General features: G+C 55.8%; 1 protein-coding gene across 3 annotated transcripts in view; it reads right to left on the bottom strand.

The window, feature by feature from the left end:
• Positions 1 to 325: 325 nt before the first annotated feature.
• SRC (SRC proto-oncogene, non-receptor tyrosine kinase) overlaps positions 326 to 15468 on the bottom strand; it is a 31692-nt gene continuing 16549 nt past the window's right edge. For 2 of the 3 annotated variants that reach the window (XM_077187229.1, XM_077187230.1), the window contains 12 exons: positions 15164 to 15413; positions 14474 to 14573; positions 13995 to 14012; positions 10603 to 10701; positions 9745 to 9848; positions 8453 to 8602; positions 8033 to 8188; positions 7691 to 7870; positions 7534 to 7610; positions 7005 to 7158; positions 6761 to 6892; positions 326 to 6314 (listed from right to left, as the gene is read on the bottom strand). In XM_077187229.1, the coding sequence (XP_077043344.1) occupies positions 6106 to 6314; positions 6761 to 6892; positions 7005 to 7158; positions 7534 to 7610; positions 7691 to 7870; positions 8033 to 8188; positions 8453 to 8602; positions 9745 to 9848; positions 10603 to 10701; positions 13995 to 14012; positions 14474 to 14573; positions 15164 to 15404 (1620 nt within the window). In that variant the 5' untranslated portion in view covers positions 15405 to 15413 and the 3' untranslated portion in view covers positions 326 to 6105. The remainder of the gene's footprint in view (positions 6315 to 6760; positions 6893 to 7004; positions 7159 to 7533; positions 7611 to 7690; positions 7871 to 8032; positions 8189 to 8452; positions 8603 to 9744; positions 9849 to 10602; positions 10702 to 13994; positions 14013 to 14473; positions 14574 to 15163; positions 15414 to 15468) is intronic. The other variant, XM_054644306.2, reaches the window with a different exon arrangement.

Below are 15468 nucleotides of genomic sequence, written 5' to 3'. Positions count from 1 at the left end.
TTCTTGCTGCTTAGGAAATTAAACCCCTGAGCTGTGTCCTGGAAGCCACTAATCCCCAGCAACAGTAAAAGTGTCTGCTGGGTGCCCACGTGGTGTAAGCCCATGCCATGACACCACATCACCCCAGCCTGTTCCTCTGCTCAGGGCAGCCCAGCTGCCACCAGCCATCCAGGGGGACACACGTGCTGCTGTGAGCCCTTCCCCAGCCTTGGCCATGCAGACTATGGGGTCCAACAGCACCCAGAAGCACCTGAGAGTGTTAAAGGGTGTGGAGCTGAAACAGGCTTGGCTTTATCCCTTCTCTGAAGACGAGGTCCAAGTTAGAAAGAGTTCAGGACATATTTATTGTTTACATGATTAAAGAAAAGCATGTGCCACATCAAAAATAGATGTGACAGCTCTGTCACCTGTCAGGCTGAGGGAAGTCCCAGTAGCTGTCACATCAACTCAGGCATAAATAACAAATGGAAAGGAGAGGGGAGGGCACCCATTGCAAGCTGTGGCACAGCTGTGCTCTGAGCAACTTGTAAGTTTTAATGTATTTAAGCTAATGCACTGTGTTCTGTCAAGAGAACACTTCTGTTGCTCACTAGCCGAGTTGCACTTCACAGCAATTTAAATAAATGGTAGCCACCAAGCCAGACTGTGCTTTGGATGAGAGCAAGGCCTGGCTTTGTATGTGGGGTTCAAGACAAGGTACAGCTGCAGGCTCCTGCCTTGTATGAAAGCCAGCTCAAAAAAAAGCACTTCAAAAGAGGGAGGCTGCAGGACAGCTTTCAATGGGGTAAGAAGCTTCCCACCCCTACTGCAGAGAAGGAGCACTCTTTGATGTGCACACAGCACTCTCCAGCACACTCTCTTACCCTCCCTTAGGGCCTGAGATACCATCTTCATTGTAAAGATAGAAAAGTAAAGCAACTTCGTCATGGTCAGACAGAAAGCCTCGGGCAGAAGGAGGAACCCAACCAAGTCTCACATCCCATGCTAATGCCTGCTTCATCCTTCTCCATAAAGAGACTGTGAAAAACCAGCCTGTGACTGCAGAACAGGTCAAACCCGATGGCTTCTGGAAAGCAGCATCACAGCTGCCCTGCCCGTGCACCACAGATGGGGCTGAGCCTGGACAGACACAGCCAGAGTGCTCAGCCAGGCGTTTGGCAGCTCCATGGGAAATGCTCACACGAGATGTCCTGCCCTCCTCTGCCAGAACACTGCGGTGGCTCTGTCCCTGGGCATCCTGGGGCACCTTGGGGGCTCTGTGTGGGGACACACAGCTGGACAGCTGCACCAGTGGCTCAAAGCAGTGGGATTTAGAACACAACCACTGCTGTGCTGGCCCCACTGAGCCTGGGCACTGCCCACAAGTGTCACTTGACACTTTGGCACAGACTGAGTGTCATCACCTTGCTGAATTACAGAGTGTCCATCTGCCTGATGCTCCCTGGATACAGGAGCTGGAGCCTTAAGCTGTTCCTTTGTCTTTCCGTATGAGGGAGAGATCATTTTCTTTTCTAGGTCACATAACAGATCAGTGACACAGCAGGGTCAATAAAGGAAAAAAAAAACAAAACAAAACAAAAGCCAGCCCAGGTTCCAGTCCTAAGAAACAGAGATGCAGCTTGGCTCAGGCAGTCCTTGGACTCGTAGACCCTTAGGGCCCAGGGGCTTTTCATACTCCTCCTCAACCCTTCTCAGGGAGAGGGAGCACCCCCAGGATGAGCAGCTGGAATACCACAAGGTTACCTTTTTCTTTAAGCTTTAGATCTGGCTGATATCTGTCTTAGTGCATCATCTTAGGGTCTGATACTTGGCAGCTGAGCTCCCCAGCAGTGCTCAGGGTGCAGGTAGGAGTCAGGCTGCTCTCCCAGCATCTGCCTCTCAGCCATGGATCTTGCTGGGTGATCAGTGCCTCCTGCATGGATTCTCTTCCTGCTCACCCTGAGACAAACCCACAGCATGGCCTTACAAACAGCAGCTGCCAGAGGAAAGAGGCTGATCCCATGGAGGAGCCATTAGGGCTGGAAGCACCCACCAGTGGCTCAGGGAGGCAGCCAAGTCTGGAGGCACAGTCCCACTGACAATAGCATCAGCCTTGTCCCCTCATGCTGTCACTCAGGCTGGTCCAGCCAATCTCCTGAGCCAGGCAGACACAAACATCACTTAGGGTCACAGGTAGCCCTGCCCTGCAGCTTTTCTCTGCCACCAGGTGGTTTCCCAGCTGTGGGAGGTAAGCTACAGTCAGGTAAGGACTTCAGCCCTCCCCCCAGAGCCTGAAGATTACCCCTTGGCAAGAGGGCTTTGCTACTCTTCCAGCAAAGGCAAATCCTCTGGTAGCAGGGCAGGGAAGGACAGATGGCTCAGGTGCCACCCAGACCTGCTGCTGGAGGGGATGAGATCCAAGTGACAGCAGGCTGTGTCCTCTGAGGGAGCACGTGCTGGCAGCCTCCTGTCCACCCCTTGTTACCAGTGAGTAACAGGCACTGTGGGAGCTCTGGTGGCACTGCCAGCAAAACCTGAGAGCCTGACACAGGGGGACAGTCCTGCTGTGAAGCAACCCTTTACTACAGCACCCTGCTCCTGCCCCAGGAGACCTTCTGCTGCATTAGGCTGTGGGAGAGACCCCAGCCCTCAGCACAACTCGGGATTTGCAGTTCAGGGCTGACCCTGTGTACTCAAAAGCATTTATCCTGTGGGAGCCAGGATCCACGTTCTTGGGGAGTGCTACCACTGAGCTTTGGGTAAGTGAAGGGGATGCTCAAGTCAAACAACAACTCATCCTCACCATTTTAGACCCCATTGCCAACACAAACTGCACAGCACAGGACCCCTTTCTCCTCACTAGAGCTGCTCAGGGGCAGCCATAGCCCCACCCCAATGCCCTCTTAAAATGCTTCAGCTGCCACTGAGGCTGAGGACAACACAGGGAGAGGAGGAAGCACAGTGCCATAGGCAGGGCTTGGAAGTACTGAATCCAGTCCCCTCATCCCCTGCACACAAATCACCTCAGTTCCCTGCACCTTCCCAGAGGTCAGGCTGACAGCAACACCCTGGCCTGCCCCAGCAACCATCTCCTCATACAAAAGTTACACTTCTGTTTTGTGAGGTCTGTTTGTATTTAATTATCAAATAGCAAAGTATTTACATCAACGTTAGAGTTTCAAAGCATCTCCACCCCCCCACCACCCAAAAAGCTGGACCTTTTCAGGTTTTTTTCCAAAGTTATATTATTATCCAAAAAAAAAGAAAAAAAAAAAGCTAAATATTTTACTGAGACACCAAAAAAGGCAAGTGAGGAAGTGAGGGGAGCTGGGGAGAGAGACACAGATCCACACATTCTCTGCATAGTCAGTTGGAGATCTTACAAAAGACTGTGTAAAAAATGGTAACAGCAGAGGAGAATGACTTGTAGGGTTTTATGGGCCCCAGGAAGTCAAAGAGCATCCTTAGGTGCAGGCTCCCCTCTGGAGTTTATTGGCTTAAAAAGTAAATTGGCAGACAGAATGATGGAGGGGAAGCTCTGCATTCCCAGGTCATGCTGGCTGTGGTGCTGAGTCTGGTGACACCTGGTCCCACCACAAGCACTGCACAGACACATGGATGGACACACGGACATGTGGACACACAGCCTCATGGAGAAGGGCTTCTCTTACTGCCCTCTGCCCTGAAGTGTCCCCAGCACATCTCCTTCACCAGATCCTGCTGAAAGCCTGAGGGAATTCAGCCATGCTGGGCACCTGCTGCCTCCTGGGCAGAGCCAGAGGCTGCACTGGCCTCCCTGCCCTGCTGCACCCAAGGCCCTGCACGTGCCAGACAACCAAAGGCCAGACCTTAACACGTGTGCTTGCCTTCTCTCTTCCCAGCTTCCAGACCAAACCTGCCTTCCACATGTTACAGCTGCAAAAGGTTTCTCCCAGGGATAGGGATTTGTGTAATTCAGGCAGAGCTATGGCACAAGCCACCCCTTGGAACAGCCACCATGGGACAGGGTATCTGTGGCAGCTGCCCATCCCAAAAGGCTGCAAACATGGGAAGACCCAGAACACTGAGGTTTGGGGAGTCCCTGCCCAAAAGCAGAAATGCTAACACAGCAAACCTGCTAGGAAAGGAAGGGGGGGAGAAAAGGCTCCAACTCCCAAAATCATTAAAAAAAATTCATTATCCAGCTAGCATGTCCTCTCCATACTGCTGAAGAGCCTGTTCAAACTGATTTTAAAAGCTTTACTATTAAAAAAGGAGCCACCAAACAACCATGTACTTGGTTCATAAATAAGTGGCTGGGTCAAACCACACCAGGGCACTGTGGGAGTGAGTGAGTGAGTGAGTGAGTGAGTGGCAGTGGCTTGCCTGGGTCCTGCTCTGATGGAGACCTGGGGCACGGGCTTTGGCCACCTCCTGCCCATGCTTGGCTCCCACCCCGCTTTTGTAGGACACTGGCACCATGGCAGGGGCTGGTGAGGGGTGGGTTGGGTCTGCTGCCTGCCAGGAGGCTGTGCCAGAGGCAAACACAATCCCAAAAGGTGCTGGGGAGGCACAGAAAGCCTGAGGATTGAGGACACAGCCACTGGCTCCCCTCTCCAGGTCCCTCCCTCCAGCACCCCTGCCCCACAGCATCCCCCAGTTCCCCAACCCTTTGTGCTCCAGGAAAGCATCTGAAGACCCCCAGGTCTCTCTGAGCAAGCGTCTCTGGGACCCAGGAGGTGAAGGAGTGAGGCTTTGTGAACCACCATGGTGAAGGCTTTCCAGCAGGGTACAGCCACAGGACAGGGAAAACTGACACATGCAATGAAGTCAAGGTCTGGGACGGTGCAGGGACCACTCAAGGGTTATGTACAAGCAGGTGCTGGGTGGGAGAGGGCAGGGGATGAGCCTTGCCTTGCCTACACAGGGATCAGCCCCACAGGGTGAGTGTGGGACAAAGCTGGGCAGGAATACCCACAGCTGAGACATGGCTGAGGCCTTTGGTAGCGAGCAGAGGGGAGATGAGGATGCAAATGTGGCACAGCACTTCCAGATGGGGGATGTGGCTGGGGATGCTGCATGGGGACTGCTGCCGGGAAGCTGAGACACAGTGGGTAGAAGGAAGGCAGCTAAAAACATACCAGGTGGACAAAACCATCTGTGAAAGTCGAGTACTTCCTCCAAAACATTCCCACACCCAGAACACGACGTGGGCCATGCACCCAAGCACCACAGTGGCGCTGGATTTGGTGGCAGGGCCAGCCCAGGGGACTCTGCTGGTGGGAAAGCTGGTGGCAGAGCTGGGGAGGGTGGCTGGGGGGTACTTCCCAAGGGTCTGGCTGGAAGACCTGGAGCAGGTGGAGGGGCAAAGCACAGCAGGGTGAGGGCTCTGCTGGTATCCCCAGTCCTGCTCCCCAGAGAGGCAGGATGTGTCCCTTGGGGGAACAGACATAGCTGGAAGATTTGATCGTGTGCTTGGGTGCTCCAATGGGACAGTGCTGCTCACCAGAGCCTGGAGCTGTCACATTTCACAGTCCCAGAACCTACCAGCCCTTAAGGTCATGGTGAGGCCAGGGGGACCACCAGAGTTCTGCTGTCATCCCATGCCACCATCACCCTGGCACATCATCCCATTCAAGCCAGCCTGGAATTGTGACATCCCTGTGGTAAAACATCTCTGCCAGCACCCTCAGGAGAGCGGGAGCCAAGAGGGAGGTGGTGGGGAGGGTCAAGGGGCAGGGAAATTTGTGCTGATTTAGAAAGGGGTTGCAGGAGACTGGGACCATGTGTCTGAGGTGGGGTGATGCTGTCCCTCAAATCCTCCTGACTCACCCTAGAGCTGTGAGGGGGAAAGTCTCCCAAAACCCAAGTCTCTTGGCAGGAGATGCTCTGCTTGCCCTCCTGAGCTGGCTCTCTTGGTGCCCACAGGCTCCTCTCGCCAGCAGAACAGCGCCGCTTCGTTAAACACGGGCCACAAGTCTTAATGAGCGGTGGGGGAACCCAGGGGCTCCCCTGGCTGCATCTGGACACAGTGCCCTGTCCTGCTCCAGGGCTGCTCCACAAACACAGCCCCTCGCTGGGGAGGCCAACCCTCGGCGCCCCGCGCTGGGGACAGCAGTGTCCCTGGTGCCAGGAGGAGCCCCGTGTCTATAGGTTCTCTCCAGGCTGGTACTGGGGCTCTGTTGAGGTGAAGTAGTCCTCCAGGAAAGCCTGCAGGTACTCGAAGGTGGGTCTCTCCTCCGGGTCCTTCCGCCAGCACTGGCACATGAGGTCGTGCAGGGACTCGGGGCACTCGGGCGGGCAGGGCATGCGGTACCCCCGCTCCACCTGGTCCAGCACCTCCCTGTTCACCATCCCTGTGTGCAGCCAGAGGAGACATGGCACTGGTCAGAGCCAGGCCTGCACCCTGCCTGCCCCTGAGCAGAGCCAGGCCTGCACCCGCCCTATCCCTGAGCAGAGCCAGGCCTGCATCCTGCCTGCCCCTGAGCAGAGCCAGGCCTGCACCCTGCCTGCCCCTGAGGGACACCAAGGGTGCTGTGCCAGGACCCGCCTTAGGGGTAATCCCAGTGACCCAAGGAGAGAGGGACTCCTGGTATAGCAGCACTTGTCCCTGTCACCTTGCTCAGGGACTAGAGCAGGATAGGGTGGCTGGGATGCTGCATCCTGGCCAATATCTGCTCACCCCAGTGGGGCAGGATCCAACCTGGGAAGAGGCAGCTCAGGGGCAAGCACTGGGCATGGACAGCTGGTGTTGGGCACCACAGTGGGGATAGGGCCTCTGCCAGCAAGTGCCAGCCCTCACCTGGGTATGGCACTCTGCCCTTGGTGGTCAGCTCGGTCAAGAGGATGCCAAAGGACCAGACGTCGGACTTGATGGTAAACCTGCCGTACAGAGCTGCTTCGGGGGCCGTCCACTTGATGGGGAACTTTGCACCTGGATGGAGAGGCAGAGTGAGGGGGTGCCTCCAGGGCCCCTCTGCTGGCTCCAGGCAAACACACCGTGGGACCAGTGGCCATTGCTCTGGCCAGCAGCCCGGGGCACGCACCTTGCCGAGCCGTGTACTCGTTGTCCTCGATGAGTCGTGCCAAGCCAAAATCAGCCACTTTGCACACCAGGTTCTCCCCCACCAGGATGTTGGCTGCCCGTAGGTCCCGGTGGACATAGTTCATCCTCTCCACGTAGGCCATGCCAGATGCAATCTGTGGGGAGCAGCACATGGGGCACTGTGGCTGACAGGATGACACGAGGGTCCCCGGGGGAGAGCCTGCCACCACTGCGGGGAACAGGCCTGCAGTGGGACCCAGCTGAGGTGTGGGGAACACCAGCTGCTCAAGGAATGCCATGCAGACTTGGGTTTGCTGGCCAGGGAGAGCTGGCAGCAACAGGAGCAGGCAAAATGATGGTTCAGGAGTGCCACCCTGCTCTGGGCTGAGACCCAACAGTGGCATCCACCCAAGTGAGGCTGCAGAGCACCCCACTGCCTGACTAGTGACAGCCACCACAGCCCAGTGAGGGGCTCAGGCAGCCAGTGTCCCCACAAGGAATGAGGGAGGCCCAGGGATGTGCAAACCCACCTGAGCAGCCATATCCACGAGCTGGGGCAGCCGCAGGTACTTGCCCATCTCACCCTTCAGGAAGTCCAGGAGGCTCCCTGTGAGGAAGACCATGGTGAGACCAGTCCAGAGGAGCAGGGCCCTTCAGCTGTCCCCCCAGTGTCCCTCCCCTGCTCACCCTTGCTCATGTACTCAGTGACAATGTAAATGGGCTCCTCTGACACCACAGCGTAGAGCTGAACCAGCTTCTCGTGTCGGAGCTTCTTCATCACCTGGGCCTCCTGCAGGAAGGCCTCTGGGGACATGGTGCCAGGCTTCAGTGTCTTGATGGCCACCCGGGTGGTGCCATTCCAGGTCCCTGTGGCACAGGACACGCTACTCAGGACACACGTACAGGGCAGGGGGCTGTGTTCCTCCTGTGCTCCCCCACCCCACCACCAGTTCCAGGCATCTGCCAGTGGCTGGGGACAGGATGCAGGTGGTGACAGGGAGGGGACAGCAGGGTGGGAATGGTCCTTACCCATCCACACCTCTCCGAAGCAGCCCTGTCCCAGCTTGACCTCCAGCCGCAGCGACTCCCGGGGGATTTCCCAGGCATCCTTGGCAAGGCCTTGGGTCTGGGGCTTGGACGTGGGGCAGATGTTGGTGAGACGGTGGCACAGGCCATCAGCATGTTCTGGCACGGGAAGGGACAGCAGCAGGGTGACACCTGGGTACTTAGGCATGCGATGTCTTTACCCCACAGCTTTCCTGTAAACACCCTGGGGACCCAAACCCTCACCCTCTGCCCTGAACACAGCTTTTCACCACAGTTCCACACAGCTGCTTTGGTGTCCCCCGGTGCAGCAGTGACTTCCCAGCAGCACCCACCCTGCAGCAAGGGCAGGGACAGCACCCAGGGTGCCCCCCAGAGCCCAGGGGGACCCACATGGCTACCCACTGGAGTAGTAGGCCACCAGCTGCTGCAGGCTGTTGAACTGGGTGCGGGAGGTGATGTAGAAGCCGCCGCTGTCCAGCTTGCGGATCTTGTAGTGCTTCACATTGAGCCCCTTGGCGTTGTCAAAGTCAGACACAGAGAGGCAGTAGGCACCTGTGGGCACAACAGAGGGGCTGCAGGGGATGTGCCATGGGTGGGTGCTTCCCATGGGGTCCCACTACAGGGCTGGGCATGGAGGTGCTGCCTTCACCCAAAAGCACAGGATGGGGAGCAGCTCCTGGCTGCACCAGCTGGCACCAGGTGCCAGGGAGGAATGGCACACATCCCCCAGCTACAGCCATGCCACACCCTCACAACCTCCAGCTGCCCTCTGCTTGTACAGCAGCTCTACCAGCAGCTATCCTATGGGATGTGCTAACAAGGGGAGTGGAGCAGGCAGAGCCAGGCTGGGGGGAGCTGCTGACCAACAGCTCCTCAGTGTCTCAGAGAGGAGCTAAGGGGCTGGTGGGCCCAGTTCCCTCCTGCACAAGTCCCACCACAGGCATTGCTTCAGGAGCCTGGCTCTGCTCTGCCCACATGAGGACAATGTGGTGTTGCTGGGGCCACAGATAGCAGAGGGCAAGATTTATGCTGCTGCTTGAAGAAGCTGCTTCCATCAGAATAAAACAAATAGTGATAAGTTCAAGGCATAAAACCAGAAAGGAACATCAAGGAGCTTTTCCCAAAGGTGCATTTGGAGCCAAACTAAATCAGGTAAGAAACATCCTCAGGCAGTCAAACCTCAAAGATCACAACTCGCACTTTCGGAAGTGTCAGACTTGAAAGGACTAAAGTTCATCATTCCCTTAGCCTGGCTGCCCAGGCAGCATGTGTTCAAGACTTTGTCACTATACAGGGACCAGGAGAAAACAAAAAAAAATCTAGTTGGGGGTGTACAAAATCCCAGCCAAATTAACCAACAACAAAACAACAAAACAGGAAAAGAGACCATCCTGCCTGGTGGTCTTGCCAGAGTTGGTGAGACCCCTGGCTTCCACCCTGCCATAAGCTGAACCACCTCTGAGAAGGGCATTCACTGGGTGGGCAGAGGTGGGAGAGAAGTGGCCACATCCCTCCAGCCCATGGGCTCAGTGGTGTAACAGTGCCTTTGGCACAGGCATGTCACTGGTGATGTGATGGCCACGTCAGCATTGGCTCCCTGGAGACCAGCAGCAGAGACTGAGGGGAGTCAGGGTACCACCACACCCCCCAGAGAGGGTCTCCTCCAGGCCAGCAACCCCCCCAGCCCTGCTCACCTTTCGTGGTCTCGCTTTCCCGGACCAGGAAGGTTCCTCGGGGGTTTTCAGGGTTGAGCAGCAGCCGCTCGGACTCCCGGCGAGTGATCTTCCCAAAATACCACCTGCAGGACAAAGGCAGGGGCTCAGCCCCTGGCACTACCCCCCTCCACTGCCTGCCCAAGCAGGGGGCTCAGCCCTGAACCTCCCACTGCAGGTTTGGGAGAGCAGGGGCTGTGTCTGGGCTCGGGCACCTCGGTGTGTGTCACATCCCCATACAGCCTGGGCTGGGCATCGCCTCCCTGCCAGAGGGGCTGGAATCTTCCTGCCACACCTTCAACTAGACCAGGTTACTCAAAGCCCCATCCAAACTGGCCTTGAACACTGCCAGGGATGGGGCAGCCACACTGGGCAGCCTGTGCCAGTGTCTCACCATCCAATGGGTAAAGAGTTTTTACCTAACATCTAATCTAAATCTCCCCTCTTCTAGTTTAAAAACATTCCCCCTTATCCTTTCACAGGCCTCTCTGCCTGTGTAAAACACCTCACTCTTTTTTAGAATCCCCTTTAAGTTCTGGAAGGCTGCAATGAGATCTCCCTGGAGTCTTCTCTTCTCCAGGCTCTCCACAAAAACCAGAGCAAAAGCATCCACAGCCCTGCTATGCCACCACTCACCCCTCCACCATGCAAGCACGCTGCAGCACTGCACTATGGCCTTAAAGAGAGGCTGGTTTGCACACTCACAGGGGAAAACTAACAAAAAGGAAAAACCCTGAGGGCTTGGAGGCTTCTCCCAGGAGCAGGGCAGGGGTGGGGGGGGAGTGCTCAGGGTGTGTTTGCTATCACTTGTCTATAAACTGTCTAAAAGATGGCAATTACTCTTCAGCCTGGATGGAGTCTGAGGGCGCGACATAGTTACTGGGGATGTAGCCCGTCTGTCCTGTAGTGAGGGAATGAGCCAGCCACCAGTCACCTTCCCTGCAAGAGAACCAAAACACACTCAGTGTGGAGCCAGGAGCCCCCCAGCCAGCCCCTCACCCGCCCACAGGCATTGGGGCAGGATGAGCCAGCACAGAGCCCCACTGGGAAAAGGTGCAGCCCCAGAGCCCCCAGCCCCACAGCCAGAGCCCAGCCAGGAGAGCTCCTGCTGCCAGCCCCTGCCCCTGGCTCTGTTTGGGTGAGCTCTCGCTCCTGGGGCCATCCATCCACATATGGAATGCTTTAAACCCGAATCAGGCAGGGCAGCCAGCAAGCCAAAACACCTTTAGAGCCACCTGAATGGGAAGGGTATCTGGCTGGAGGCTGGGGGCACTCGGGGTCCTGGCAGCAGGGAGCAGCAGGCAAGGGGAGGGACAGGAAACGTGGAGAAGCAACAGAATGATGGCAGCAATTGAAAAAGGAACCAGGAAAACCCAAGGGAGTTAGTTAAACACAGGCTGCAGAAAAGCAGCAGGACAGGGCTGAGGTTTGTGGTCTGTGGTGTCCAGCCTGGATGCAGCGGGATCTGTCCAGCCCGGGTGTCCCATTCACAGCCCCTGCAAGGCTGCAGCCCAACCCTGAGCCTCCTGCTGCCCCAGCAAGGGCTGTGCCTGCACAGCCACGAGCGAGGCTCCTTGTCCCTAAAAACCTGCAGCTGAGCCCCAGCCAGCCCTCCTGCCCCGGGCACAGTGGCCCCAGGCATGTCCCCAGGAGCTGGAGGGTGCTCTGCCCTCCTTCCCACCGGCTCCTGCTCCGGACGGGGCTGGAAAGGACAACAAATAGAGAACAACAAGAGCACGGCAGGAGGTGGCTTCCCCTTCCTGTGGACAGCAGGGCTTTTCCTCCCACCACCTGCATCTTCTTGCCCATCAAAGACAGCCTCTGAATTCATCCTGACCACAAGGGAGACGAGGCTACGGGAAAAGTGCAGATTCGTGGGAACAGCCCCGTAAGGATACAAGAACTTGGCAGGATAACCTCCACAAACAAGCTACAGAAAAACACCAATAACCTCAGCCACCACTACAAGGATCACCAGACCACATCCAGACCCATCCCTGACCCTGCAGACGTGTAAACCTCCATCCTTGCTTCAGACTCACCAGCTGCTTGTGATCCGTGCTTTTCCCAGCTAAACCAGTGATGCTTCAAAGCACTGGGATAACCCAGACATGCCCCCAGCTCCCTGTGATGGTGTCACTTGGTGGGGATGGTGGGGACCTTCCAGGCTTCTCTTCCTACTCACAGAGCTGGGCTCTGCCCCTGGAACAGCCTCACAGCAGCCCTGGATGACATTTTAGCTTCTTCCAGCCCCAGCACATCTTGTGGCAGGCAGCTTGTGCCCCTCAGCCAGGGCTGTTGCCCAAGTCACCTTTACTGAGGTGGCTCTGAAGGGGACAGGAGGCTGGTTGGGCTCCTTTCCCACAGGACCATAGTAAACATCTGCTTGAAAAATGCCCAGCTTTTGACTTGTGGCTTTATTCCAGCTTGGGCTGCACGGCTACAAGCTGGGAATTCAGCAAAACAAACTATTCCAAAAATGTCTCAGTGGGGAAAAAAATAATCATCATCATCATCATCAAAACAAAGCATTTCAACAATTCCCTGCACAATCTTACCCAAAATATCCCACCACATCCCAGCTGGCTGCCTGCTGGCTGGGAGGAGACTTCTTCCCACTGGAAATGGTAGCACAAGAGCCTTTCTGCACTGGCTGGATTGGTAGGATGACCCAGAGCAGGGAGGTGAGTGATGTGGAGGCTTCTCATCTCACCCTGAGCAACCCCAGCCCTGTCAGAGCAGCCAAAACCTGCTGCTACCCTGCAAAGCCACCCTGGCCACTGTGCCCAGCACCTGCCAGCCCTTCCTGGACTGAACCCAAGTGCTCTCCCTGCAGCTCCAGGGCACTCCCTGTCCTGCCAGGCAGGCCAGAGGAAGGGGACATCACACATCTGTGTGTGGCTGTCCCCAGAGTGCAGCAGCCTGAGCTGTTCCCAGACTGTGTGAGCATCTCTGGGAGGTCATTGAGAAGAGTGATTCACCCCTGAGCACTGAACAAACTCCCAACTTCCTCCACCACCTCTCTCCCTGTGGACATCTCACCCACAAAGGCACTGGGAAGGTTGGCAGCCACATCCTGTATCTTCCACCAAAGGACTGTGTCACCAATAAAAAGCCCTTTTGCTCCCCAGGGTGATGCAGAGCCCATCACAGACTGAGCCTTCCCTGTGACTGAGCCTTGGACAAATAGCAGTAAAGGGGGAAAAAAGTGTGGAAACCCCAGAACTGATAAAAGGTGAAAAGAAAAATCCCTCATATATGGGCCTGATCTGGACCCCCACGGGCAAAGCTCACTTTGCAACAGCCAGAGAGCAGAACTCAAGCATGGGGCTCACACACTGCTGAGACTGAAAGTAGGAAGCACCAAAACTCCCAAATTCAGGCTTTTCCTGCAATGTTGAAATGCTGCACATCCCAGACTTCATAGATGAAACAAATCATTAATAAACAGCACTGGAACAACGAGAACAAGGATCAGATTGAAAACATGTTTGTGCCACACTGCCCAAGCACTGCAGGAGAAATCTCACTCCTGGGACGTTCCCTTGTCTTTCCACCCTTTGACTTTGCTGTTTTGGGTGCCCAGGTTGGAAGGCAGCAGTGGAGGGGGAGCAGGAGCTGCAGACCCTCAGGACCCTGTGGCAGCTCCATAGCTGGGGACATTGGGGACATTGGCTCTGCCAGCCAGGCTCTGGACTGTCTGTGCCTCCTGACACGACAGAGCACACATGGGGTTAATACAGGATCATTTTTAGGAGCATCTTCCAGCTGGCCATGCTGCCCTGCACGTGATGGATGTGCTGTGGTATCCAGGATGGGGAGCAAACCAGGGGGTCAGACCCCTGAGGAAATACTTGAATCACCACTTGAGAGCCACTCATAAATATAAAAGTAAAATTAAATAATGCAAAAGAAAAATGCAAAGGGCAGGGGGGAGTGAAGAGCCAGCTGGAAAGAGAGTGCAGAGGGGAGCCACACATGGACAAGGAAAGGGGATGGGTTCCAAGCTCCCAGGTGCAGACACAGCTCTGGATGGAACATTTTCCCAGCATGGGAAGGGACTCCCTGCTCTGTTCTGGTCACTCAAAGAGGACAAATGCAACCAACCACAAAACCATCTGGAAACCATCTCCTCCCAGCCCTGCTCCATCCAACCTGCCCTCAAGTGGGCAGCAGACAGGCTTTGATCATTTAGGTCATTTATAATAACAGTAAGAATGTGCAATACACACCTGACATCCACTTTTCTCCTAAACGACAGCATGGAAGGAGAGAAAGAAGAGTCAAGAGAGAAGCTGAGACCAGAGACAGCATGCAAGCACAGGGAAAAGCACCCATGAAGCTGAGGGAGGTGTCCAGGCTAACAAGAGGCAGCTGAGCATGGATGGGGACAGGACTGGTCAGGATTGTGTTGGAGGGCACAGAATGGCTCTGTGGTGGCACAGAATGGCCAGCAAAGAGAGGACATGGCTTGGTGACAAGGCTGTGAGGCCACAGTGACCAGCAGCAGGGTCAGGAGGATGAGGAAGCAGGCAAATGACTGCTTTCAGTGTCAGTGTCCTTGGACAAGTCAACGTGTCCGTGTGCATTTTGGCACATCCCTCTGAGCACCCATCCCTGGGACAGCTGGTCCTGCCAGGCTGGGCTGGGGTTCCACAGGAGGGGCAGAAGTGACAGCTCACCCCGTGGGCTTGGCTGCAGGGACACTCACGTGTTGTTGACGATTTGCAGGCGCTCTCCTTTCTTGAAGGACAGGTCTGTTTCCGTGCGGGACTCGTAGTCGTAGAGGGCTACGAAGGTGGTGACTCCCCCTGCGACAAAGAGCACTCAGGAGGGGCACAGCCACAGGGACACTCCCTCCCACCAGCCTCCCACTGGCTGATAACACAGAGCTGCTTCTCCCCTAAGCCCAGAGTCCCTCAAAAACCCCAAACCCCAAGAAGCTGGACACAACCTATAGGAATGTGCCCCCTATTGACGGAGTGACAAAAATATCCTTTGTCCCCTTAAAAAGGAAATAAGCCCAGAACTTTCACTCCTCGATTAGGTGAAAAGACATCTCATGGGACCTTGGGGAGTTCACCTCAAACTTAATGACAGCTAATTGGACAGAAGCCAAAAAGTCCCACCTAAGCAATTTACTAGAAAAAGAAGAGAACAAAGAAAATAATGGCTTCTGTGAGGTGTTTTAGCAGGGGCAAAGATGTCGCGCACCTGGCTCGGTTTTTCTCAGTAAAGAGTTTTGTTATTTTGCCTTTTATTAAAACCTTTTTGTTTCCAACACTACCACAGAAGCCACCCTGCTGATTTTATGCCTTCTAAGGTAGCTGAGCTGGCTCGAGGGGCCCCACATTTCACAAACCCACCCGGACCCCACCCTGGCGAGCCCAGCCCCACGGACCAGCCAGCGCCCCGGCGCGCTGCGGCGAGGTGACGGTGTCCGAGGTGTTGAAGCCCCCAAAGAGCTTGGATTCAGCAGCCATGGTGCCGAAGGAGCGGCTGGGGGTGCGGTGGGCGTCGGGGGCAGCCGCCTTGCTGGGTGTCTGCGAGGCTGGGAAACCCCCATGGTGGGGGTTCTCCGTGGGCTCCAGGCTGCGCCGCCGCTGGCTGGGGTCTTTGGGCTTGCTCTTGCTGCTCCCCATGGTCCCGGGCTGCAGGACACACAGAGGGCTTCTATTATTATTATTATCATCATCATCATTATTA

Source organism: Agelaius phoeniceus, chromosome 17 (genome assembly GCF_051311805.1).
Source record: "Agelaius phoeniceus isolate bAgePho1 chromosome 17, bAgePho1.hap1, whole genome shotgun sequence".
Lineage (NCBI taxonomy): Eukaryota > Metazoa > Chordata > Aves > Passeriformes > Icteridae > Agelaius > Agelaius phoeniceus.
This window is presented reverse-complemented; position numbering and strand designations above follow the sequence as displayed.